Source organism: Pteropus medius, unplaced genomic scaffold, assembly GCF_902729225.1.
Source record: "Pteropus medius unplaced genomic scaffold, Ma_sr-lr_union100, whole genome shotgun sequence".
Taxonomy (NCBI): Eukaryota; Metazoa; Chordata; class Mammalia; order Chiroptera; family Pteropodidae; genus Pteropus; species Pteropus medius.
Genome location: NW_024349224.1, coordinates 2,385,483 through 2,409,802, shown reverse-complemented (window position 1 = coordinate 2,409,802; position 24,320 = coordinate 2,385,483). Strand labels below are relative to the sequence as shown.

The window sequence follows — 24,320 nt, the reverse complement described above, 5'->3', positions numbered from 1 at the left end:
AGAGGGCTCACTGCTGGCATTGGAGTGGTCTGTCTGTCCGGGACAGGATGCTTTGTGTAACTGGTCCCTCGCACTTTGGACACGGTCATTGTGACAGCCTCAGACACTCCCACATGTTTCCTCACACCCGTGGGTGCAGTACCATCTCTTGAAAACCTCTGAACCAGGGCACTAAGGGAAACCACAAGCTGACTGACATTAATTCTTTAAAAAACTGCTTATTTGGGGAGGGTTTCGATTTTCTTTGAATTCACAGATGTCTCAGTTTAAAAGCAACACTTTTGCAAGACAGACTTATTCTTAATTTGATGTAGAGTGATTTGAAAATATCAGTAATTAAAATTAGCGTTCATACTGGGGAGAAGCTGCTCGGTGGGTACAGGGTTTTCTTCCAGAGCGATGAGAGTGTCGTAGAACAAGCTAGAAGGGGCGGCTGCCCCACATGGCTCACGTGCTGGATGCCACGGCGTCATTCATTCTAAAGGGATTGTTTTATGTCATGTGAATTTCACCTCAAAATGTTTTTTTTAGAGTTGAAAAAAAAAAAAACCCTTATTCTAAATTAATTAATTTAATATGGAATGTGAATTACAGACTGTAAATCCTATGAAGACTGTGATTCGTATCTATTCTGTTCTCTGAGCGACCCCGTGCCTGGCACATGGTAGGCACTCAGCGACACTTTGTTAAGTGGATGAATTAAAATAAAGCCTAGGATGGCACGTATTAGGGCTTTTGTTTTATGAATTCTCACAGCCTGTCGATAGCTTGCAATTCCAGTTTCTATGCCAGCGATCAATTTAGGTTAAATTTTAACGGAAGCCATGTAATTTAATTCAATAAATACTTGGAAACTTGGACTCTTAGAGCTGAAACACCTGTTATGTGTCAGATACTGTACTTTATCTTTTAAAACATACACTTCACATCAGTTTGCAAGGTAAAAATTATCTGTAATTTACATAACTTGAAATGGCTTAAAAATCTTGTCGAGGATTACACAGAAATGAGACCTTGGCCCGGACTGTCTCTTTCCAGAGCCACCACACGCCCTGCCTCTTCCCACAGAAGCCGAGCTTGGGACGGTCTGGCCTCACCAGCCTTGGATACTAAGTCTCGTTGCTTAAGCACTGCCAAGCAGACCGCCCTCATTCCACCCAGCTAGTTGGGGAAGGTGTTAAAAAGGAAATTTGAGTCCTTCAACCAGAGGATCTGTTGGTTTGAACCCCACCCTAAAGCAGCTCAGGCCCACCCTGCCCCGGATTTCGGAGAAGCTTGTTGATTTGCCCATCCAGATGATGTCTGCAGTTCACACACACCGTGAGAAATTCCAGAATGCCCTACAGAGCGCTGCCGATCACACACATCTCTGGTTTTTCCCCTTTGTCACCGTGAATGAGTCAGATGATGAGTGAATGGAAATTGCGGTGTGTGGCTAGACATCACAGTGCGGCCAGATAACACTGGGCTCTGTCAGCCTGAAACTCGGTGTAAGAGCACCTGACTTATCTGGTAGATAATTTTCCATGTAGTTGAGGTTTGCCCCTTCGCTGGCCAGAACTGTGCATTTCAACCATTTTTCACGCTGGTTTTTCTATGTCAGGGTTCTATGGCTATTTTTATTAAGTGGGAGCTCTAGAAAGAAACCCCTCTTTCCCAGGTCATTCAGAAAGCTTTTCCCCACTTCCCCACACTGCCCTGTCTGGTTCTCTGGCCACTATCGGTTTTTATCTGCTGTCTGTGCTTTGGACACTCTTCCCTCTAGTTGACTGCCTCCTATAACGTGGGGGACAGCCAGGTGACACGTACCTTGTTTCCACCCGTGTGAGAATGGGAGCTTCAGTCTCCCTTGGGAGCCTGCACGCCCAGCCTCTGGGGCCTCATGGCCGTGCATTCTGCACTTGGAGCTGAGAGCCCCAGAGCATCGGCCTTCTCAGAAGACAGAGCAGCGTCACCACATGCGCAGCCTTTGTTTCTGCATCAGAATCGACGGGTTCTGGGCTTCCCTGTCAACAGGCTACGCCGGTTCGATGGCAGAGAGGTCGGGAGACAGGTGATCGGCGCGTTTCTGTCTGGTCAGGAGGCAGGAGTCGAAGTAGGAAGGTCAGGGGCCCTCTGGTCTTCTGAAGACAATAATTAGGCTCCACTTGATCCCTCCCCCACCCCCGTAGTTTTATTTCCTGAGTAAATCCATGTGTTCTCCCCCAGGACTCGAAACTGCTGTTTTTATTCCTAAAACAGCTCTAGAGATATTTTAGGGTATCAAAAATGATTTGATCTTATCACCGAGGATAACATTCTGGAAATTAGTTTAGAGCTAGCTAGTGCTTCTCGAAACTCACTTCTTACCCTCCAAGCTTGTGAAGGGCCTGGGGCAACAGAATTTCACCGACTCGCCTTTCCTTCCTTTTGCCCCAGTCACCCAGTGAAGTGAGACTGGGCGCTCCACCCCCCAAATCCCCAAGTTCCCCCAGGTCCCCCCATTTCTTCTGTCACCAGAATCACACAGGGAAAGAGGAAGAGTTAGTGCTCCTTCACGTCTGATGGAGAAGCTGAAGAGGTCTTTCCAGACTTGAGTGCATGTCTCTCAAGGGTTGTTCTTTCCAGGACTTAGGTGTATCCTTTGCTTTTTCTAAGAACTAAGGGAAACGTAAATTGTATTTTCTTTGGGCTGCGGTTGACATCAACTCTAGGCCTGTCCTGGCTGTTAAGCAGTTAGAATGATTTCTTCTTTTTTTTTTTTTTAAAGATGTGTTGTCTTTATCTATATCTATCTATCTATCTATCTACCTACCTACCTACCTACCTACCTACCTACCTACCTATCTATCTATCTATCTATTTGGCGAGGCAGCTTTTGGTTGACCTCACTGATTGCAAGGACCTTGTCAGTTTACACTCCCTTATTTTTTATTTTTTACACCTATAGCACCCGGTCTTCCCAAGTGGTCTTCCATCCAAGTACTAACCAGGCCCGACCCTGCTTCGCTTCCGAGATCAGACGGGATCGGGCTTGTTCAGGGTGGCATGGCCATAGACTGGAATGATTTATTCTTTTTTAAAGATTAAAAAAAGACCCCCCCCTTTATAAAAACTACCCCCGTCTTTTTTCCACTATCAAATGTCATATTGCTACATTCTTGCCATGTTTTGGATGCTTTTAGACAAATAAACCGTGGCTGAATTATTTCATCAAGAATGGGCTCGTTTACTTTCCTCCGTGCTCTGGAGCGGGCTCTTACCTGTGCTTTCCTGGGGACAGAGAGGGCGTTAGCCTCTAACAGGAGTGTCTGAGTCGCTCCTGTGGACGTTAGATGTTTGCTGCGTTTCCAGCCCCTTCCTGCTTCATGAAAACATAGATTTATTGGGGACAGTACCAGTGTGGGGTCCTCAGAAGGGCACTGGCCCAGGAGTGAGGCAGCCCGAGTCTCGTGCCAGCTCATCCACCCTCTGGCAGTGTGACCTGGCCGAGTCACCATCTCAGGACGTGTTCCATTCTGCCCATCTCACGGAGTCTCAGCCAGTCCAGCGTCCTGAGTCCTGTGGTTCTGGTGTGTGGTGCGGGAGAGCAGTTCCAGGTGAAGGACAGATCGGAGAGGAAGAGGGGCTGGGATCGCGCGTCCCAAGGGATTTGAAGAAGGAGCGGGGCAGGTAAGAGGTTGCACACAGAGAAAGCAGTGACAGAAAGCTCAGGGTGCTGAAGAATAAGATTGAGATGGCAGGACCACCTGGCCAAAACCCAGTGTGATGACACACGGCGGTGGCCAGCCCTCCTTCCGACTCGTTGGAGGCAGAGGGGCCCTTGGAGCCAGACATTGGTTGGTTTGGAAAGACAGTGCCGTTGAGGGCCCCAAGCGGGTCAGAGGTCCCGTGGCCACATTTCAGGATCAGTGTGACTGGAGTTCACGGGTGGGCTGGGATGAGGAGAGGCTACAGTTGACTTGGGGCGCATCGTGCCTGAGGTGGCAGGACTGTCGAGCGAAGAAAGGACGTGCCCACCACATGGCTTTGTCATGGAGACACTGGGCACGGAGAGAAGATGGCTCCGCAGGCGCGGAGTTCAACGTAGGCGGCACATAGGCGGTCGTCGAGGCGCAGGGCTGAATGGGTGATGCAGCCTCACAGTTTGGGGTTTGGCTTTCTTCCTAATTCTCATGGGGGAGATGAACGCATTGCCACTTGCAAAGTTTCAAACTTAAAAAGTGCTTTTTTTAACCTCCACTTTTACTTAACTGCTGGAGAATAAAATTTTAATATTTTTTCCTCATTTTTTTTTTTTTAATTTGTTAACGAGATTTTTGGGTGGGGGACAGTTTTTAATCCTCTTTACCAAGGGTTATAAACTACGGGCCAGCACAGCCACACTCGCTCATTTCCAGTAGGCAGAGGGAGGGGACGGAAGAGGCCGGCCTGGGAAGCCCGTCTGGCCTTCACAGAGGTCTGCCGACTCGCCTTCTGGGCCCTTCCTTGTGTGTTTCCTCTCCCACCCCTTCTGGTTCCTTCAGCACCCCGATTCCTTGCCACGCCCCCGAGTCTGGCCCCCTCGACTCATTTCCCGGAAGCGGCGCACAGAGTCTGCTTTGCAGTTGCCCGGACCGCGGGGGAGCGCTCGGGGCTGGAGGCACCCCCCGCCTCTGGAGGCTGTACTGGTGGGAGCCCCGTCACCGAGCAGCCGTGGTCACAGCTGCTTCTGCTTCTGCGGCAGACTCCTTCCTCATTCGTGGAAGAGTCTTCGAGGCCAGAGAGCAGGCAGGATTCCGTAGAAGGAGCAATTCCTCTAAAAAGGACAAAAATAGAAAGTGCAATAAGCAAGTACCACCATGAAGCTCGAAGTACCTTCTGCCACCACAGCACACACGATTAAATCGTAACGAGAAATCCGTAAAGCTGTTAAAAATCACGTCTCCTCCCGTGGGTTCTGTCTCGGCTTTGGAGCTTTTGATGCCCCAAACAGTGAAAGAGAACGAGAAAGGGTCTCGTTGTGAATGTCTCTGTTGTGAATGGGCCTCGCCCTTGCGTGGGGAACCTGAGCGCCTTAGACGCCGTAAGCTGAAGTCAGTGTCGCTGCTTCTCTCACAGCCACGGCCTGAAAAAGTTCTTTTCCTGTCGTGGAATCGCAATCGCAGTTGAGTATTTTTGGAAGCTCGGCAACAGGAACATCACTGTGTTCGTCCCACAATGGAGAACGCGGCGTGACCCTAATGTCACAGGTGAGGCAAACCTTTTTTCCGGGTTTCTAATTAGATGTGTAGTGAGTGAGTTTAGGATTGCGGCACGCACACTGCCATGCGGCACAGGCGGCAGCTTTAAAAACAAAACTGTAAACCTTGCACCCAGTGAAGACACGGGCGGAGCAGAGGGTTAAAGAGTGGTGCCCGGGGGCAGTCGCGTGGGAGTCCATCACCCAGCACAGCAAGGTTCTTTGACTTTCTAAAAAGTAGATTAAATGTGTCTTTTTAAAAAAAAACAAAAACAAAAAACTTTTGACTTTTTGTCTTTCCATCAGCCTGGGTTTCTGCCTCTTTAAATATTATTTCGGAAAGTGGTCACTTGGTAAATTTGGAACCCTCAGATAGAACGTCTTTTTAATGGACTGTTTAATAGCTTAATGTAAACGTATCTCTGTTAATCATACGGTGCTGTGTGGCTGACCTGCGGGCCGCACACAGAAGGCTTGAGCCTATTGTGAATCGTGGAATATTCCAGAGAAACAAGGTTTGTGTCCCAGGTCACAGTAAGATAATGGGCAAAAGGGCTGTTTCAGGCCGCTTAACGCAGCGCCCGAGATCCCTAGAAACAGATTGGGAGGGGGGACAGGGGACAGGGTTTACGCCACACGTCCCACAGGAAGTGGAACCCCGTCACTGCTGAAGTGGGAATGGTAAAAGCACGTTTCCCGAGTTTCCCAACTTCCCCCATTTTGGAGAGCATATTTGTCCTAACAGAAGGTACTTGAGGAATGAGGCAGAGACACTCATTTTGTAGTTATTTTTGCAGTAGGGTCCCTGGAAGTCCTTTAAGCCAGCGGTCCCCGACCTTTTTTGGCACCAGGGACGGGAGCTCCTATGAGAATCTAATGTCGGATGAGCTGAGGCGGAGCTGAAGCGGTGATGCTGGCGCTGGGGAGCGGCTGCAGCTGCAGATACAGATGGAGCTTTGCTTGCCTGCTCACTCCCGCTGTGCGGCCCGGTTCCTGACAGGCCACGGACTGGTAGTTAGGGCCCCTGCTTTAAGCCTTCTGTAGTGTGCATTTCTAGGACAGTAAAAACACTGTGTTGGGGCGTTTCAGCTGAACTCGGATTGTAGTTGTCGTATCTGTCGTGGCGAATGCAAGTGGGGGTCTCAGAGCCAGAGCTTGGGCATCCTTTTTGCCCATCACTGGTTTTGTAGAAAATAATTTATGTATTCATATCACTGGTTTTCTAGAATGCGGCTCCAGCCCTTCGTCCCCCTCCTGTCATGACACGCCCCATGAAAGTCAGTCAATATTTGTGCAGATAACGGGGGCCGGGAAGGGCGCCAGCTGGTGGGAGTCGTGACAGGCTCCGGACTGGGGACTGGGCAGGCCTTTCTTGCGATCAGGGCAGAGCAGCTCGTCCTGCCCTCTGCCCCTGCTGCCCGGCCCTCTCGGGGGCCTCGGCCGTCACAGTCTGTCCTCTGCTGCTTGCAATGTGCTGATTTAAAGTTCTGCATAGTAGGAGTCTTTAAACGTAGCTTTGTTCATTTAAGAAGCAAATATGTTGAACTTTTTTATGTTCAAAAAATTGCTGAAGTCAGTTTTTACATTTAATTTGCTTTAGTATGTATCTTGCTTGTTTGTTTTTTTTTCCTTCCCAGAGAGTTAGTAAAATTGAGTCTTCCTGAGTCAGTAGGAACAAAGGTTGTCCCACAACTCTCCCAGTGAGGTATTTGGGGGTTCCTTCATGTACTTGAACGGCTAGGCAGATAGCGTTTTTCTCAAGGTGTGTCCAACTTATTCCCTGAACAGAGCAGCACTTCCTGACCCAGCTCCAGGAGCTCGGAATATTGTCCTTAACTCCTGCTCGGATGGTCTTTGGAGAGAGAATTGCTTCTCATGACGACAGGTATGGAAGGTCGTTTTTCTTTCTCAGGTGGGTGTGGGGTGGAGAGAAGCCAGCCACCTGCTCCATCAGATGGCCCTTCACACGTCTGCACCCACATTCTGAAAGAACTCACTCGACTCGGGATGAGGATTTTAACATTTTAAGGTCATTAAGGTTATACGTGTAATGGTCTTTGCTGTATGAGTTTAGCTGTTGAGTTAGAAGTTTTTAAAAAATAGATCATGTCTGAGAATCCATGAGTGCAAACGGGTGCTGAATCATAGTCCTTCTTCGGTGCATGCCAGAAGTCATGTTGTCTCTGTGACAGTCTCGCATGGTCTGCAGACAGTGTCTCTTCCTGGTTACTTCTGGCAGTGACTTGGTCTGTCATTGCGGTGCCAGAGCCCTCGGTGTTCCTTCCCGATGACAGGAGACGGTCCCCACCACCCACGCTGTGACAGGAACGACCTGCAGTTCTCGGGCTGGCGCATCTGAGACGACAAACTTCGATCTGCGCCCTTTGCATTCTTTCTAAAAGCTTTACTAAGCGCAAACCAAGTCCCAGGACTCGTGACTCAGACATACTTCCTGCTCTAAGGATGCTGCAGTCGAGAGAAGGCACACAAATAGGTCACAGCGAGGGGGCGGGGGGTTTGCTGTGGTTGACTGAGAAGGTTCCCACCACAGCCGTGCATTAGAACCGGTCCCCAGCCCTCTGTCATGAGCACGTGGAGGCCACCCCGCAGCATCTCCAGGAACCCGCCAGGTGGCTGCCAGCCAGGCCTTCCCTGTGCCGCGCTCACCCTCCTGGTTGTATTCAGCCTGTAGCGCTTGCAGCCCCTAGTGGTTCGGCCTCAGTGCCCCACATTGAAGACACTGCTTAGCTTGTAACCCAAGCTAGGGAATGATAGCCACACGGGGGGGACAGGAGAAGAGGGTCTACGTGGGGGTGAGGGGCCTGCGATGCCCGCGGACATTCATTCTGCAAAGCATCCGCAGCGCCTTTCCATTGAGAGCCCGTCGCCCCTCACCAGAACACGTGAGAGGAAGCTGAGGGCGGCCGGCTCGTTGGGGCAGGGCCACGGTGAGCAGGTGCTAGAGACTGGGTTGGAGGGACCCTTTAATCCCGGGAGAAAGGCAGGAAGACCCTTCAGATCCCCTAACACCGCAGCCTCTTTGCACACCGAGTCTTGAATGCGTGTGCACGTGCTGAGCCTCAGCGTGAGCTCAGTCTGCGTGGCTCCCGGGGTAGTTAGCAGAAGGCATCCACGGCCTGGTTGACAGCGCATGCGCTCAGAGGCCTTACTGCCTGTTTTCCTTGACCCCTTTGGGCAAACATCACCATTTACAGTTCATGCCAGTTAGAAATAATGTGTAAAATATTCATTAATAAATCCAAAATGCAAAATCGTATTTACTTTCCAAGGTTTTTTAAGATCTCAAACTACGAGGGCCTGTTTTCTTGTCTTTTTAATCCCCCCTTTAAATACTCAGTAGTACTAAGAAAAGCAGTTTGTTTGCCCCTTTAATTCCAGTGAATCTCTTCATTTATTGTTTCATTGTCTCTGTCTGCATTGCCTGAGACAAACGTGGTCATCCGGACTAAGGGGTAAAACGTACGTCATCCCAGATCTCAGGAGGTTTGGAGTGTGAGTGACCTCCAGCGTGATTATCACCCCGTGTCTTTTCATAACTTGCGTTTGAGCGAATCTCTGAGGTGGGCTGGACAGTGACGGTTCTAGACATCTTAAGTCAGTGGAACCTACAAATTTTTGTAAACCTACAAATTTTTCTTTAATTGCAATAAATAAATTTTTAAAAAGAAAAGAAAAAAAAATTGCAAGACCGACTGCACCAAGCAGCTGATCTTAGAACCAAAGTACTGTAGCTTAAGAACTAAAAACTGATGAGTAGTTTTACGGGCCTGTCAACTCTTAGTTCATAATTCATTCTCTGCTTTGGTCCTTGTGCATTGTCTTATTACCACTGTTTGATGGTAATACAACTTGTCTATACAAATCTGTAACTGTAGTTGAGATCATTAAAGAAAGAGAATTAGATTGCGTGAAAACCAGACCTTCGTTTATAATCACACCGATAATTTCAGAGGTATTCAGCATTTCGGATTGATCTTCAGCTGACAAGGGCTGAATGTTCCTGTTCCCCAGCCCTGGTTAAATGCTTTGGAGGAATCCTTTTGTTTTCTTCTGTGAGCCAGGGATGTCTGCTTGCCCATTTTAACCTTTCTTATATTACCATAGGTTTCTGCTACACTTAGCGGACAAAACTGGTGGCATAATTGTAACAAATGATAACTTCAGAGAATTTGTGACTGAGTCAGTCTCTTGGAGAGAAATTATTACAAAAAGGTAACATTTTTTTCTTTGTCCTTGGTGAAAAATGTTTTTCGTTGTTTATTGTTTGGTTGTGTTTGCATTTTGTTTGTTTGGTGTTCACCTTGGCCCTGCAGAACACAGGGAAGCAGAGGATCGTCAGGCCAAGACTGTGGGAGGGCGGGCCGCTCCGGGTAAGTGGGAGGGCCCGGCGCAAAGCAGCGGCTGCCAGGGGACATACGGGCGTGCTGTGCCCACAGGGTGCCTTCTGAGCGCTCAGCGAGCCATCGGGAGGCAAGGCGCATCTCTGTGGCACAGTTAACTTTACGTTAGCTGTGTGACGTAGCAGACGTGACCTCCCACCTTGGCCTTGCCCCTGCCCTGATGCTGGGGGACACTGTGGCAGGTCACCGGGCCTCCCTACTTTACTCAGCTCTGCAGTATGAAGACTGTCGGTAAATTGGGTTCCCAGACCCAAGTCCCCACGCCAACAAACAGTCCTCAGACACCAGCAGGGTGTCCCGGACTTCAGCTCAGCTCTGACAGCGTCTGCCCAGAGATAGCGTCCGGTTCCACAGGGTAAGGGCTCAGTCCTAAGGGCTACAGGCTCCTCCCCCCATCCCCTCCCCGCCCCGCCAGTCACAGTCGCCGGCTCTGACCTGGACTTCTGACTAACCAGGTCCCGACGACCCCCTCCAACTCAGAATGCCGGTCGCCAGTCCAGGTTCTCACCCGTACTTGTGACCAACTGGCTGTAAGTCAGCTTCCCACGGCCCCTCCTTGGGTTGGGTTAATTTGCTAGGATTGCTCACAGAACTCAGAGAAACATGATACTTATTAGGTTACTGGTTCATTGTACAAGGGTATAACTCAGGACAGCCGTACGGAGGAGATGCCAAGGGCGACGGAGGCGTGGAAAGGGCAGGAGTGTCCATGCCCTCTGCAGGCGCCCCATGCTCCCCAAACCTCCACGCGTTCACCCACCCAGAAGCTCTGCGAACCCCACCCTCGTGGGGTTTATGGAGGCCCCGTCACGCAGGCTCGATTGGTCGTAGATGACCGTTTCAATCTCCAGCCTCTCTCCCCTTCCCTGAAGTGGGGGGTGGGTAGCACGGAAAGTTCCAGGCCTCTGAATCGCAGGGCTGGTTCTCCTGGCAGCTGGCCCCCAATCTTTAGGTGCTTCCAAAGTCACCTCATTAACAGAAGACTCTTTTAATCATTCTCAACACTGAGGAAATTCCAAGGGTTTGGGGAGCTATGAGCCAGGAATTGCGGAAGAAGACTGAATCTATGTGAGAAATGTACGTTTGGGTCATCCGCAATATATATGTATTTCACGTTATAAATCACAGTATTGCAGTTTGGTTTAATGACAGCTGTGACTCAAGCAAGAGAATAGGACCAGGACCAGAGTTAGTATACCGATAGGGGTTTTACTTGGTAAGGGGTTTTACTTGGCAGAGTATTTTACTTTTGATGCTTATTTTGAGTATTTTACCATCGTAGTTTAGTCATCTATATTGAAAACATATTTGAATATCATCCAGAGTAAGAGAGTGTAGCATTCAGTGCTGTAAGTTCTTGTGATGGTACGCTGACCGTGGCCAATCGCCTTAAGAGCAGCGAACCCCGAACTTTGCTTTAAGAAGCATCGTGTGGCCAGTTTCTTTAAACCAAAAGCAGTGGTCAGTGGCGTGCCAGCGATGCGTGCAAGTGCCCACGGAAACGAAGAGCGTGAATGGGCACACGCACACTGCGTCTGCCCAGTACCACTCACCGTTCACCGCTGTCGGGGCTTCACAGCTGCCCCTGGTCCGATATTTGTATTGTGTTGAGTCATCGGAGGAGTTTACAGAAAATGATTTTGCTGTAAACACCCAGGTAAGAGTTAATTACTGTATTCATTTTGACCCCAACGTTGTTTAAAAGCTGCTGTTGATAGCTGAACTGAGAACTGGTCTTTGACCTTCCGGGCACAGTTTACAAGCCATTAATCTTCTCGGACGTGTTTCCGTTGGATCTTTGCCTTGGGCTCACTGTCAGAACTTATTGGACGCCTGTCTGTGCACATGCAGGTTTGAATGCAGTAAAGGCCGTGCTTGCACACCAACCTGTTGCTCTCAGAAACCAAGGTCTGGACGGCAAACCTGGGCACTTGGACTTTATTTTCCCCCCTGACATTTTCCCCAGAATTGATAAATTATATTTGACCTCAGATTTTATTCATATATATTTTTTAAGTTGTCTTTAATGAGTTTGCCAGTGGATGTGTTAAACAAGGAACCTCCACAGCCCAAAGCTTCTCTCAGAGAAAGGGTTACTGAGCCACGTGTGAGCAGAAGAGGGACGAGGGTCTGGGGCCTGGGGCGGGCCAGAGAAGGTGGCATCGCATCCTGGGCTCCGTGCTGCTTTCCACCTTGTGTGGCGGGGAGAAAGATGTAGCTGTTTTGAGAGAATTTACACTGCAGATGAGGGAGCCGAGAGAGGGCAAGGTGGGGGCAGTTCCAAGGCAGCTGCTCAGCCCGCGAGGAAGGAGGACATCCTGCCCCGGTAGGTGTGGGCAGCCGTCCTGAAGTTGACGCACGGGCGGGTGCGTGGCGGCTGCTGGTGGCCACAGAAGTCCATCTGGCATGCCAGCGCTCAGTCAGGAGCGGGGGCCGTCCTGTCGGCTGCGGACTGGCTAACTACTGTCATCTCTCTCTGGCCACTGTAATTTAATTTAGAACATCTCAGAATTGTTCTCTCGTCAGACACGTTTCTTCAAAAATTAAACCTTTGTTGGGCACCTGTTGTGTCCTAAGTCTTGGTTTCAAAGTTAGATCGAAGGTCAGGATGAGAGAAGCTGCTCCCCGGGGCCGGACGGAAACCTGAAAGTCCTCATGGGAAGGTGACAGCCAGCTGAGAACAGTTTCTCAGGCTCCTGTATTTGCATCCCAGAGGGAAGTTAAAATGGTTTAACTAGGGTGTGCTTTTTCCTTTAGGCAAGTAAGCAGTTTTATAAGTTTATAGGCGACGGTGGCTTTGCAGTTGGACGGCTGCTTTGAGAGGCTCCTTTCTCGGTTCCGGAGCGACCGGTAGCATTTTCTCCAGCGTTGCCGTCATTCTCTGTCGTAGGTTGCTGCAGTACACCTTCGTGGGGGACATATTTATGGTCCCTGATGATCCCCTGGGAAGAAGTGGACCTCGATTAGAAGAATTTCTCCGGAAGGAAGTCTTCCTAAGGTATTTCTTTTTCCAGATTGTGTTGCATTACAAGTTGGTTTCGATTACGTTTTTTCTGCTTTAATGCAAGCGCTTTCTCTGAAGACTAAAAACAGCTTTTTATTTAAAAAAAAAAACCTTAGATTTAGTGTTGGTGTCATGTATGTGGAAGCTAAGCAAGCAAGCACCCCAGAAGGCCAAATCTGTATTTGCGGTTTGTTTGGTTTTAATCCTAGGAGGGGATGGGGAGCCAGACTTTTCCGTGGGTTTAAAAAGACAGAGCAGACTTTGCCGGCGGCCACTTCAGCGAAGGCCACTTAGGGCCTTATGTGTGTGCATGAGCATTTTTCATATTCAGTCCCAAAGTCATTTGCTTCGAATATGTTCTACTTACCCTTAATGTATTTACCATTCAGAAATCACTACCTGGGGAGCTCGCGCTCCGTCCCTTTCCGCCTCACCGCGTGGAGAGCCCGTGTTCTGTTTCTCTGGAGCTGACTCGACACTTTAGGTTCCTTTGTTGTGTCTGCGTTCGTTTTTGTTTTTCTTGTTAAAAGACACATCACGCCTGTGTTGTTTCCAGAATGCTCAGGTCGTGGACTCTGGTAGCCCAAGTGTTCAGTGTCCCCACGTGCCTGGCAGGCAGGTCCTAGAACCTAGCGAAGGCCCGTTCTCCTTTTTAAAACTGAAACGGGCTGCACTTCTGTGTTTCCCAGCAGACTCGAGCACGGGGTGCTGTGGGGTCTGAACTGAGGGGAAGATGCACAGCTCCCCAGCTTTTCAGGCAGGGAGACTGGCAGATCTTTTCCATTTCTAAGGAGACCCTTTGGGCTTCTAGGTTTGGGTTCTGCTTTGGGGGCTGGTTTCACTCAGAGGTGTCTTCCGCAGAGCGGCCCAGCCAAGTTCAGCTCCCTGGTCTTATAACTCATTCCTCTTTGGAGCCTTTGGGTTTTGTCACACAGATGAGGACTCAGTTCCCGGAGGTCCTGCATCTCCTCCGACCCCCAAGAATGGCAGCCATTTTAACACCTACTGGATGCCAGTGCCTCTCATTTCTCTTCCAAACATCTTAGCTTGAAATCCACTGCCAGGCTTTACGCCCACAGCTGTGTGCGGGCCCCCAGGTGGCGGGGGGTGGGGGCAGACGGAGGAGAGGTCTCTGGCCCCTTCCGCAACCTGAGCAGCCTGGCAGGGCCGGCCCTCCCTGCTCACCTGACGGCCCCTTACAAAGTTGAGAAGTTGGTGATGACTCCTGACAGAGGGGTGAACTTTGGAGATGGTCTTTGAAGTTGGGGGAGTGTCGGGCCAGCCCCTTTGCTCTGCTGCCAGCCAGAGTGAGTGGGAGGCTTTTTAACCGTACGCGCTGTGCCGGCTGACGCACTGTGCACGTGCAGGTGGGGGTCCCTCTTTAAGGCCGGTCAGCCAGGGCCCCACGCAAGATCAGTCTCCAGAGGAGCAGGCCCCATCACCCACGCGATTGGAAAGCCCCCGCCCCCGGGCGATTCGAGGACACTGGTTTAGAGCCCGACGGCTGGCGGGGGGCCAGTCCTGTGGTGGTAGACCTGGGAGAGTGGAACGGCTCATGGAGAGCGGGCGTTCCTGTCACGGCTAGTCTGGAGATGGTGTCAGCGACGTCCCCGAGGGCCCCCCGGCCCAGTCCCCCATCCTGCCTTCGGAAGCCGGGCCCCGAGGTCCGCGGCAGGTACTCCCGAAGGGTTTCTTGTCCTTGCGTCCGGCTCACCAGGACTCGCTTCCGTCCGCAGAGACATGCAGCCCCTGCTCAACGCCCTGCCAAGCGTGGGCATGTTCGACCCCGGCTTCAGAGGCCCCGGCCCCCAGGCAGCCGGCAGCAGCCACCAGCCCCCGGCCCGGGTGCAGGGCCCGCCGCCCAGCCACTGGCTTCCGCAGCAGCCCCGCTTCCCGCTGCTGCCCGGCCTCGCCGGCCTGCCGCAGGGTCTGCCCGCCCCGGCCCAGCGGTCCTGCGCCGAGACCAGCGAGCTGCGGGAGGCGCTGCTGAAGATCTTCCCCGACTCCGAGCAGAGACTGAAAATCGACCAGATCCTGGTGGCCCACCCGTACATGAAGGACCTGAACGCGCTCTCCGCCATGGTGCTGGACTGAAGGCTGGCGCTGGGCCCGGCCACGGGGCTGACAGAATGTGAAGAGACCGGTCTCCCAGCGGAGACACTGTTGTCGTGTATAGAAAAAACAAACAGATGTTTTGTGTATAAAGATCTGGGTTTTCAAAGCCAGCTTTTTTCTATATAAATTATGCTGCTATTACAGATTTAACATTTTCTGTAAAAGGAAAGTACATTTTCTGCCTGTTCAGAACTGTTTAATAGCAGTTACTCTTGAGTGTATTAACATTTTTATGTTTTTTAAACTATTTTCCTTAAAGCTGAAAATATTGAAAATGAATATGATTAGCCTTTCTAAATAAAAAAAAAAGAGTTGCTTTCTGAGGGAAAGCAAGACCTCGTAAAGTATATTTTCTTGAGATGACTGTGTCACATCCACTAACATGAAGCGTGCGCGTCCCCCCAGCCTCCGCTACGCTCGCCCCTGGACTTAGCGTTAGCTTTGCTCCCAGGGGGTCTTCGGAGCCATTTGTGAGAGTGGCCCGGCGGTGCCACTAGATGGCACCTCGTGCCCAGCCACTGTTAAGACCAGGGCAGAGCTGGGCTCCCAGGAGGCAGGGTGAGAAGGGACCTCAGCGCCCTGCAGCAGAGCTCCTCCCCTCCCCCCACAGACCGGGGCTGAGGCTCTGCTCGCTGTCCGGACACGCCCAGGTCCACTGCTGGAGTGGCCGGCGGGGACAGACTCCCTGTCCAGTGCTCTGACACGATCACCAGGCCTCGGCCTCGCCATTTCTGACCTGACTGCAGCAGTCACGGCTTGGCCTCTGAAGACAACACGGGCTGAGGAAGTTCACGACCAGCCCCGTCGTTATGGTGATTTCGTGTCCACAGCCCTGGGGGGCAGCCCGTGTGAACTTTGTGCAGCTTCGCCAAAAAATGGTTTTCTATTTTCAAAATGACCCAAGCCAGTAAATAGCATTAGTAGCTTCTGTGGGGGCCCAGAGCCCCTGTATTTATTTCTCCTGTGTTTGTCTCCTTGGTGTCCTAGGCCGCCCTCCTGTGAGCCTTTCTCAGAATCCGTATCTTGGTATTGTGTTTTCAGTGTTGCCCAAATTCCGTGTCAGTGAAGTTCTTTTCCTGGGCAGTTAATTCTTAACATCTTTACTGTTCTCTGGATCTTCAAAGGGCTCTGTATTTTATATCTCTTTCCCCCCAGGCTGCTCACGGTCCGTTTCCTGTCTGCCCCGTGGATCATGTCTCTCTCAGGCCCCAGAAACCACCGCTCTTCCTAGTGAGGGGACTTTGTCGGCCCTGAGCAGAGCCGGGCGGCTCCCAGGACGCTCCCTCTAGGCGGCTTGGGCCCCTGCACCCCTGGGGGGTGAGTCCAGAGGCCTCCCAGTGGCTAGCCTTCTACTCATCTTGTTTCCTCTTGGAAGCCTTCCAGACACATCTTCATGCAGAACCAGTGGTCAGCTGTCGCTTTGGGGCACGTTGCCCGAGTCACCGACCTGTGGACGTGGAGGTCTTGAGGTGGGCCGGGGGTGACAGCAGTCACAGCCCTGCGCCTCAGCATCAGAGCTGGTGGTCTCCTGAGCACAGCAGACGTGTGGGGGCTCAGGCTCTGGTCCAGCAGCCGTGCCAACCAGCGTTTCTCTTCCGTTTCACAGAAGGCCCCGGGTGGTGTGCCTCGATTGCCCAGGCGTAGCCACAGGTCTTTCTGGAGGGGGCTGAGCCTCCCCTGATTCTTGGTGGGGCCGCTAGGCCGAGGGGGCCAGAGTTTTCTAGGCTCTGGAAGTGATGTGACCTCTGACCTTTGGATTAGGGAAGCCTCTGTGCGTAGTGGCGTTTGTGTGGGCTCTACCTGACCCTCCCCGCTTGCTGGGGTGTGGGCAGGAAGAATGCAGAAGGCCAAGTGGGAGGAGTACTGAAGAGCTTCATTATCTCCACAAATCATAATGCGAAACATGATTCTTTGTTTTTTTTGAAATTCATCACGTTTAGTTAAATTTACTCTTTAAGACCTATTTTCATACCACTGAGTTCAGAGTCAGCCTCCTGTTAACCCTAGGCTCTGCCGACGCCACATCAGTATTTCTTGGGAGTCTGCCTCCCTGGGCGCGTCTTCAAGCACCCCGGCGTGCCGGCAGCCGCGCCTCCCCATCCTGTGGCCCTGCGGCTTTCCACGTGGGGCGCAGCACCCCGCGCCTCGTGGCCTCGTGCGAAGTCGGCGAGGCCAGCCTCCTTCAGCAGACGCCCGCTCTCAGGCTAGTGGGGTTAAAGGGCGCATCCCTGGCCTCTGATCCGCCCAGGCTTTCGCCCCGCGGGAGGGCTCGTTTGGCCTTCGTGTCCAGTAGCCTGTGTCTGACTCCTGGTAGGACGTCCACTGGAAGGACAGACGGGCCCTCGCCCATCCTGGATGACAGGTCCGCATCTGGCAGGCTTGGCTGTGGCTTGACTGTGTCACCGGGGACTCGGGCCTGTTGCAGCCTTTGATACCGGCGACGGGAGGGAGGGAGTCCTGCTTGCTGAGGCTGTGACCCACGCGTGGAAACCACCTCTCCACAGTGCTCTGAGCGCTCCCCGAACCCCGCCAGCCCCTCTGCCCCTCGCCTGCGGGGGTCGCCTTCCCACTCCCGCCTCCCGGCACGTCGCGTCCCCATCTGCCCGCTGCCTGTGTCTCTGGGCTCCTCTGCAGCGGTACTGCGTTCGGTCGCTCGCTCTCAGTCCATTTCTTCGTTATCTACCTCCTCTTCGCGCATTTCAGATGCTTTAGGTTAAAATAAAATGACCCGCTTTCCTCTAAGTATCGTCCCTGCCCATCCCTGCCCATCGCCGCTTTCCCTCACCTTCTCGTTCTTCATTTCCCAGTTTGCAAACTTGGGCTCCACCCGTTGTGTGGAGATGGTCTAGGAGCCGTCGACACCAGCTCAGCGCCCCCACCCAAGGGCCGTGGCGTCCCACACCGCTGGCCTCCTTGTCCGTCTGGTCCGAGACTCCGCTCGCGCCTCAGTGGCCTTCATTCCTTTCTCTTCTGCCGTGACACCTCCCTCCGTCTCGCGCTGCGGGGACTCAGGGCGGGCAGGGGAGGGCGGAGCCTGGAAGTCACAGCTTTGGGAAGCTCCCCGGTGGGCCTCAGGCAGGTGGTCGCCGGACCGCATAGGAGAAGCATAAGAAGCGCCTCTGCCCCAGCCCTGCCCCTCAGCGCGCACGTCTGGCTTTACCCGCAAGCCCCGGGACGTGCTCGGGCTCGCCCCAGACCCGCAGCCTGCATCTGTCCCTCGCTCGCTCTCCAGCCGCCCGCCACAAGGCCCCTTCATCCACCCGTGCCCCATTCTTGCTGTCGGCCCACCAGTCATGTTCATTTACCTTCCAAAAGCACATTTCTGGTCGCCGTCTTGCTGTTCAGTGGTCTCCAGTGGCTCTCGACCAGAGCATCGAGTTCCCCGAGCTTAGGCCCCTCGGCCATCCGCCTCCTGGCCATACTTGGTTGCCCGCTGTACAGCCTACCCACACAGTTGCTGCGGCCACCACGTTTCCTAGGCCACCTGTGGGCTCCTGCCTCTGCGGGCGCCTCCTGCTGCGCGCAGTACCCCTTCTCCCAAATGACTCCCCCCTCCGAGGCCCAGCCCCGTGTCCACTTGGTACCTGGCCCACTGCTTGGGACCAGAAGCAACCCCGTGGTGTTCTGTGACCCCCGCAGCGCCGTGTCTTGCTTTCGGCACTTGCCGAGCTGGTGTCACCGCGGCCTGCCGTGTCCTGTGTCTCACCTCCCTCTCTAGACTGTGAGCTCCTTGCGGGCAGGGACCATCTGTGTTCACTCTGTATTTGCCGTGGCACCTAGCACAGTGCCTTGCACTTAGGTGCTCAATAAACGTCTGCTCAATTGAACCGGAGCACAGTGTCTTCTTGAGCGCGGCACGTGGCAGGCCCGCGAGCCCTTGACCGGTCAGACGGCGGCAGCTGCGCCTGGGGACCCGCTGTTCTGCCGGGGGGTGGAGGGGAGCCTGCGTGGGGTGTCTGCCTGGCTCACTTCCTTGTCCCTTCTCGGCAAAGTTCCACAATGTCTGGTCCATCTGACAGGTGGAGCCGAGCAGCGGGATGTGACTTCCCTGCCCACAAGTCGGCCAGGGGCAGACACCTGTCCCAAGGGAGGCCAACCGAGGCTGCTCCTTGGGCTCGTCCCCTCTAGTGTTGGGGGCCGAAGGATGTCATGGCCAGGTCCGTTAGAGGTCGTTTCCTGCCATGGGGCAGGCACCTGACAGCGGGATTCCTGGTGGCCGGTGGTCCAGGTTTCTCTTATCATGGAAATCTGGGCACACTCATGCGGGCAAGACCTGTACAGACCACACAGGAGTGGTCACCCGTCATAAGCGGCGTAAGGGCCAACAGGCTCCTGCGTGACCAGCTTTTCTCTCCCCCGCCCCACCCCACCGCCAGGCAGGCCCTTCCCGCCACTGCTCCTCTTCCCAGCATCCCCCCCACCCCCTGCAATGCCCTGACACACATCCCGTTGCTGGGTCCCCGGCCTGTTCTGCTCGTGTGGGGTTAGCCCTCCCCGTGCCCTTCCCTGTGTCGCCTGTGAAGCAGGTGGAAGTTCTCACTGTCCCTGGGCATATGGAGTCTGGCGCATTCACACCGGGAAGCGCCTACAGTGGTGCCCGCTGCGCCGGGCAGCCGCCCTGCGGACACTTCGTGACCGCTCACAGCCACACAGGACGCCCGCACCCGACCAGAGTCAGAGATCTCGGCCTCCAGATTCTGCACGCTCCCCTTCGTCCCTGCCGACTCACCAGGACCCTCCTGGCCGGGGAGTCGCTCCTGGAACACAGGCGGTGCCCAGGGGAGCCTCAGGGTCGTGGCCAGAGGGGACCGGGTCAGGGACACCAACGCCGAGCGCTCACTGGCCCTCGCCGCACTCCTGGGAGGGCCCCGTCCAGGGGCAGGTTGAGGCCAGGGCCGTGAGGAGTGCTCACGGCCAGTGTGTCCAGGACTCGAGATTTGAGTTCCAAAGGCCATGCCACCACCCCGAGAGGCAGGCACAGTCCCCCAGAGGTCACTTGACCCAGTGAGCAGAACTGAGGGCCCCGTAGCCCAGGTCAAGGTTGTCTGCCAGCCGGGCAAAGGGAAGCGGGGGAAGAAGCCGCCTCCCCCCCGACACCGCCCCCACCCCGTGCCCCGCAGTCCAGGGCCCACGTCCCAGTGGGAGGGCCCAGGCGCACACTCGGAAGGAGCAGGTGGACTGGCCAGTGCCGCGCTACACATGCCTGCATAGTCCCTGCCTTTCACTTCTTTGGGGGAAGACAGGTCAGTAAAATGACCTTGGATGGTTTTTCAAAACTGAAAGCCTTTTTCACAGCTCAGGTTCCAGTCCTCTGCCATCCATGGTTCCAGGGCTGGTAGCAGCTACTGGGGAAACTGAGGCAGGACAAGCCGGGATTTGCCCAGAAACAAGGCAGAAGTGCCCACAGCCAGTGCTGGAGCCGAAAGTCTCGGGCTCCTTGAGTCAGCGCCGTGCCCCACCCCCCCCACTAAGCTCCTCCCACAGGATGCCCAGACCGAGGCCCAGGGGCTTTCCTACCCACCCCTCCAGTCCCCAGGGAGCCCTGCTGGGCCCCACAGCCTGAAACCCAGTCCGGGGTTGGGCCTGGGCAGGCTGTGTTCCCACTCCCCACCCTGCCCCCACTCCCCAGAGAGAGGAGGCCTCCCCCGAAAAGAACGCGCTTGTCTGCCTGCCTGTCTGGCTCCGGGATCAGTCTAAGGTTTCAGCCACCAAAAAAGGCCACGGGAAGGAGAGGGCCGGGCAGCTGGCCCATGTCCCAGGAACTGCAGGAACCAGCCTCTCAGGCAGCAGGTCTCCCTGCCCTGGCCACACCCTTCCTCGGGGGCGGGGGGCGCTGCTGATCCGCACGGCTGAGGACCCTGAGGCCCTGCTGGTAAGTGGCAGGCCCGGGACCCCAAACCCCCACACGCTTCTGCTTTCCAGCACCTCTGAGATTCCTCCCTCTCCCCGTTCCCTGGCCGTCCTTGCAGGGGACTGTGCCAGGGGCGAGAGACAGTCAGAGCAGCCTTTTCTAACCCAGCCCTGGCCGTGAGGGCGTGGGCCCACCTGGCACCTAGTGCTCTGAGACTCCAGAAGGTTCCTCGACCCCTCAAGGGCTGTGTCCTCATCCGTGAGTGGAAGTGGGGACACCGGCCCTCGCGCTCGTGGTTTTCAGTCCTCGCTGTACGTTAGCGTCACCTGGCCCATAGCTTTTAAAATACTTGTTTCCCGGCCACACCCCAGGATCTCTGACCCCCAGGGGAGCCCAGTGTGCCCTCGAATTGAGACCAGCACCCTATTAAAAAGGTCTTGCAACCTAGAAAGTGGGCCTGTTCCCTCGAACAGTGCGGCCCTTTCCTGACCCCAGGAAAGCTTCCTCCTCAGATCCAAGGGGGCAGAGGCAGGGCAGGCGGGCTCTGAGCTGGCCGGCCGGAGGGACCCCCGCCCCCAGCTCCTGCTCTTCCTGCCGGCTGGCCTTGTCACTGCCCACTGCCCCCAGCCCAGTGGTGGGGCCTCGCTTCCTGGCTGATGCTGAATCTCATTGCATCGGGGGACAGTTTCTGAATGAGGACAGACAGAGAGAAGTGACTGGGCCCATCAAGCCAGTCATTCCACGCCCCGCAGGCCCCAGCCACTGTCCACATGGCACAGATGGGGCAGGGAGCCCAGAGGGGCCACACGCCGGCTGGCTTGGGTCCCCACGACCGTCCAGATCCCATTCCAGGGTAAGCTCTTTTCACCACCACGCCCCTCCCCACGGATGCGGGGTCACCCCCCTGAGCCTGCCGCCCAGTCATCTCACCTCCGGGCTTTCCCCCAGACCTGGCACTTGGGACGAACGACCAGCCTGGGCATCACACACAGATGGAGGTGGGGACAGTGGACAGTGACTGCTGGAGCCACCTGGTTCCTCCCAGAACTGTGGCTCTGACGGCACCAGGATGGCTGGTGGGGAGAGACCCTCGTCCACCACAGAGCTGGCCACTGCAGAGGTGGCTGTCCACCTCAGAGCTTCCTGCACCCAGGCCTGGGTCCGTCCTGCCACCTGGGACCACACGGCTCCATGGCTTCGCTGGTGTCAGGAAAACGCATTTGATTCTCTTTGAGTAAAAGGTAAGCTGACTCTTTTAGGGGGAAGAGATTCATTCTTAGTCATGATTTAATGTATAAGCCCCACTTGAAAGGGATCCTAAACCTTGGAGAGCTCCCCTGAGCCTCGGTGTCCCCATCATACACTCAGGCCCCCACCCACCCCACCCCGGTTTTGAAGAAAACGCTGCTGGTTGTCAGCCCCGTAGTAATCACGGTGGACGGGCGCCTCGTCCTTTCTCAATATCTGGAAGCGTAATTGACGTGTAGGATAGCACACAGATCATAAGCAGGCAGCTCACTGGATGTCCCCACACTCATCATACCACGTCACCCGCATGCAGGAGAAGAAACGTTTCAGCTCCCCGGAGCCCTCCCCACCCCCAGCAAGGCCACAGCCTTGACTTCCACTGCACCGTCATCCCATGCAGGGCAGGCCGGGGCCCAGGACGCCGATTCACGGGCCGGGCCGAGGGCTCTTCAGAACTGCCGAGCCCTGGAGCCAGTGGGGTCCCCACGTCCCCCGGCGCTTTGCCTCCCAGCCCCTCACCCCCGCCAGGGGGACCTGGGGCCACGTCCGGGGAGCGGATCTGCAGAAAACGGCCATGCACAGGCTTCGAAAAGGCGTTCTCTCCTTAAAGAAGGAAGCGTGTGGCGTTTCCAGAGTCGCCTGCCCAGTTGGACCAGAGGAAAGGAGCAAAAAGGATGGTCTTTTTTTCAAAAAGTTGAGACATTTCAAGATGGCCATCCGGCTGGCCACCTTCCTGGTCTCAGCGCCCTGCCTTCCCTTGGCCTCCGGCCACTGGCCCCCCCGCGCTTGGGCCTGGCACCCAGCTGTGCGGGCAGACCCTGCTCTCCGGGTGGCTCTCCGGGTGGCTGTCCCAGGAGGGAGGAAGTCCCCACTGCTGCCACCCACAGGCCTATCTTCCTTCGGGTCAAGGACACCCCAGTTCTGTCCCAGGTCTGCTGTGGATCCTCCGGCCGGGCTCTTCCCTCTGGTGTCGATGTCCCAGCATGTGAGACATAAGTGAGTCCCCGGCCTGCTACCGGCCTGGCTGGCCACGAGACCCATGGAGGCAAGAAGCACTGTGAGAGTTGGGAGGGGTCAGCGCCAAGCCCCCTCTTCCAGGAAGCCTCTCAGGAGTGCCCCTCCCCGCAGCTGGTACCACTCGCATTTATGGAGCATCCGCTACGTGCCCAGCCCTGTGGGGATCTCCGTACACACCGGTGGGGTCGTGTCAAACCAACGTAGCAACCCTGTGACGCTGTCGGTGGCAGCTCTGCCCAGCGGCCAGAGCCACCAAGTCCCAGCCCCGGGCAGGGCCGCCCGACACCAGAGCTGCTCGGGTGCAGCCTGAGCGCGAGTTGCTGCAGCTCTGATGTGGCCCTAGGGAGCTGACAGTGAGATAGATAATGAGGGGGTGACAGCGAGGATGTCCCCAGAGTAAGGGGCTGACAGCCCAGGAGCCGGGCGAGGCCAAGAGAGGCTGAGGCGGTGGCGAGGAGCAGAGCCTCAGACGGGGTGCCTGAGGAAGAGGTTTGTTGGAGGAGTGGAAGGGAAGAGGGACAGGCGGGGGACAAAGCTCAGCAAGGACATGTCCCAGGGGAGATGGCTTTGCCTGACCCCCACGGGCAGCCATGGGGCACGGGAGGCACGAGGGTTTGTCCCACCATGAAGAAGGGGGACGGTCGTGCGCCGTGGACAGTAGTCATGGAGTGTAACATCTGCTCAGGGTGGCTCGTCTGTGGTCATCGGCCGATAGTGGGGTCTGGCCGTGGCACCTGAACATCCCCTTAAATCTAGCCTGCCAGCTCTCCGAGCTCACTGCTTCTCACGGCAACTTCACCCCACCGAGCACAGCTTCTCCATGGTCACTGTGCGGGGACACGCTCTGAGGGGGCTTATGGGACAGACTGCTGCAGCTGGTCCAGAGGCCGTAACACGTTAGGGTGGAGTGGTGACGTCTAAACCCGCAAACTCCTCCCACGCCAGACCGGAAACCCAAGCCCTTCCTCTGCCTCGTGATGCCCTCGCCCCGCAGCCCCTCTGCAGTCATGGTCACGCCCGTGCAGGATGCCTGAGGTCCACAAAGGCGAGCGGAACCAGGGGGGTACGCTTGACAGTGGACACAGAGAACCAGGTGGCACGGGGAACCAGTCCCACCCCGATTCCACTGTCCGTGCTGTGGACCTCGCTGGCCGCCTGGAGACCCCCACCATGCTCCCGCGCCTGTGCAGGTTCAGCGTGAAGCGCCCCCCCACACACACCCCGGCTCCCTCCTAACCTCCCGCGTGAGCTCTGACTGACCCTCCAGAGTGATGGGCACCCCAACTCCCGCCTCACCGGGGGACTGCCGAGGCACCGGCACAGCCCGGCACACACGCAGTGAACCCCGGGCAGAGATGGGTGCGTAGAACCGTGTGGGGTCCCCACTGACGACCGTGTATAACGTCCATCGTCCCCTCCAGGCCAGGGGGATTTGCTTTCTCATGACTGTGTCCCCTGCACGTA

At 55.0% G+C, this 24,320-nt stretch overlaps 1 protein-coding gene and 1 non-coding gene across 2 annotated transcripts in view; one reads left to right on the top strand and one right to left on the bottom strand.

Moving 5' to 3' along the window:
• N4BP1 (NEDD4 binding protein 1) overlaps positions 1–18,567 on the top strand; it is a 40,839-nt gene extending 22,272 nt beyond the window's left edge. Inside the window, exons 3-7 of the mRNA XM_039880812.1 lie at positions 5,080–5,210; positions 6,989–7,085; positions 9,326–9,433; positions 12,512–12,619; positions 14,362–18,567. Of these exons, the coding sequence (XP_039736746.1) occupies positions 5,080–5,210; positions 6,989–7,085; positions 9,326–9,433; positions 12,512–12,619; positions 14,362–14,719 (802 nt within the window). The 3' untranslated portion in view covers positions 14,720–18,567. The remainder of the gene's footprint in view (positions 1–5,079; positions 5,211–6,988; positions 7,086–9,325; positions 9,434–12,511; positions 12,620–14,361) is intronic.
• Positions 2,921–3,039, bottom strand: LOC120617432 (5S ribosomal RNA). Its single transcript, XR_005656913.1, has one exon. It is a non-coding gene; the product is annotated as a 5S ribosomal RNA (ribosomal RNA).
• Positions 18,568–24,320: the final 5,753 nt, after the last annotated feature.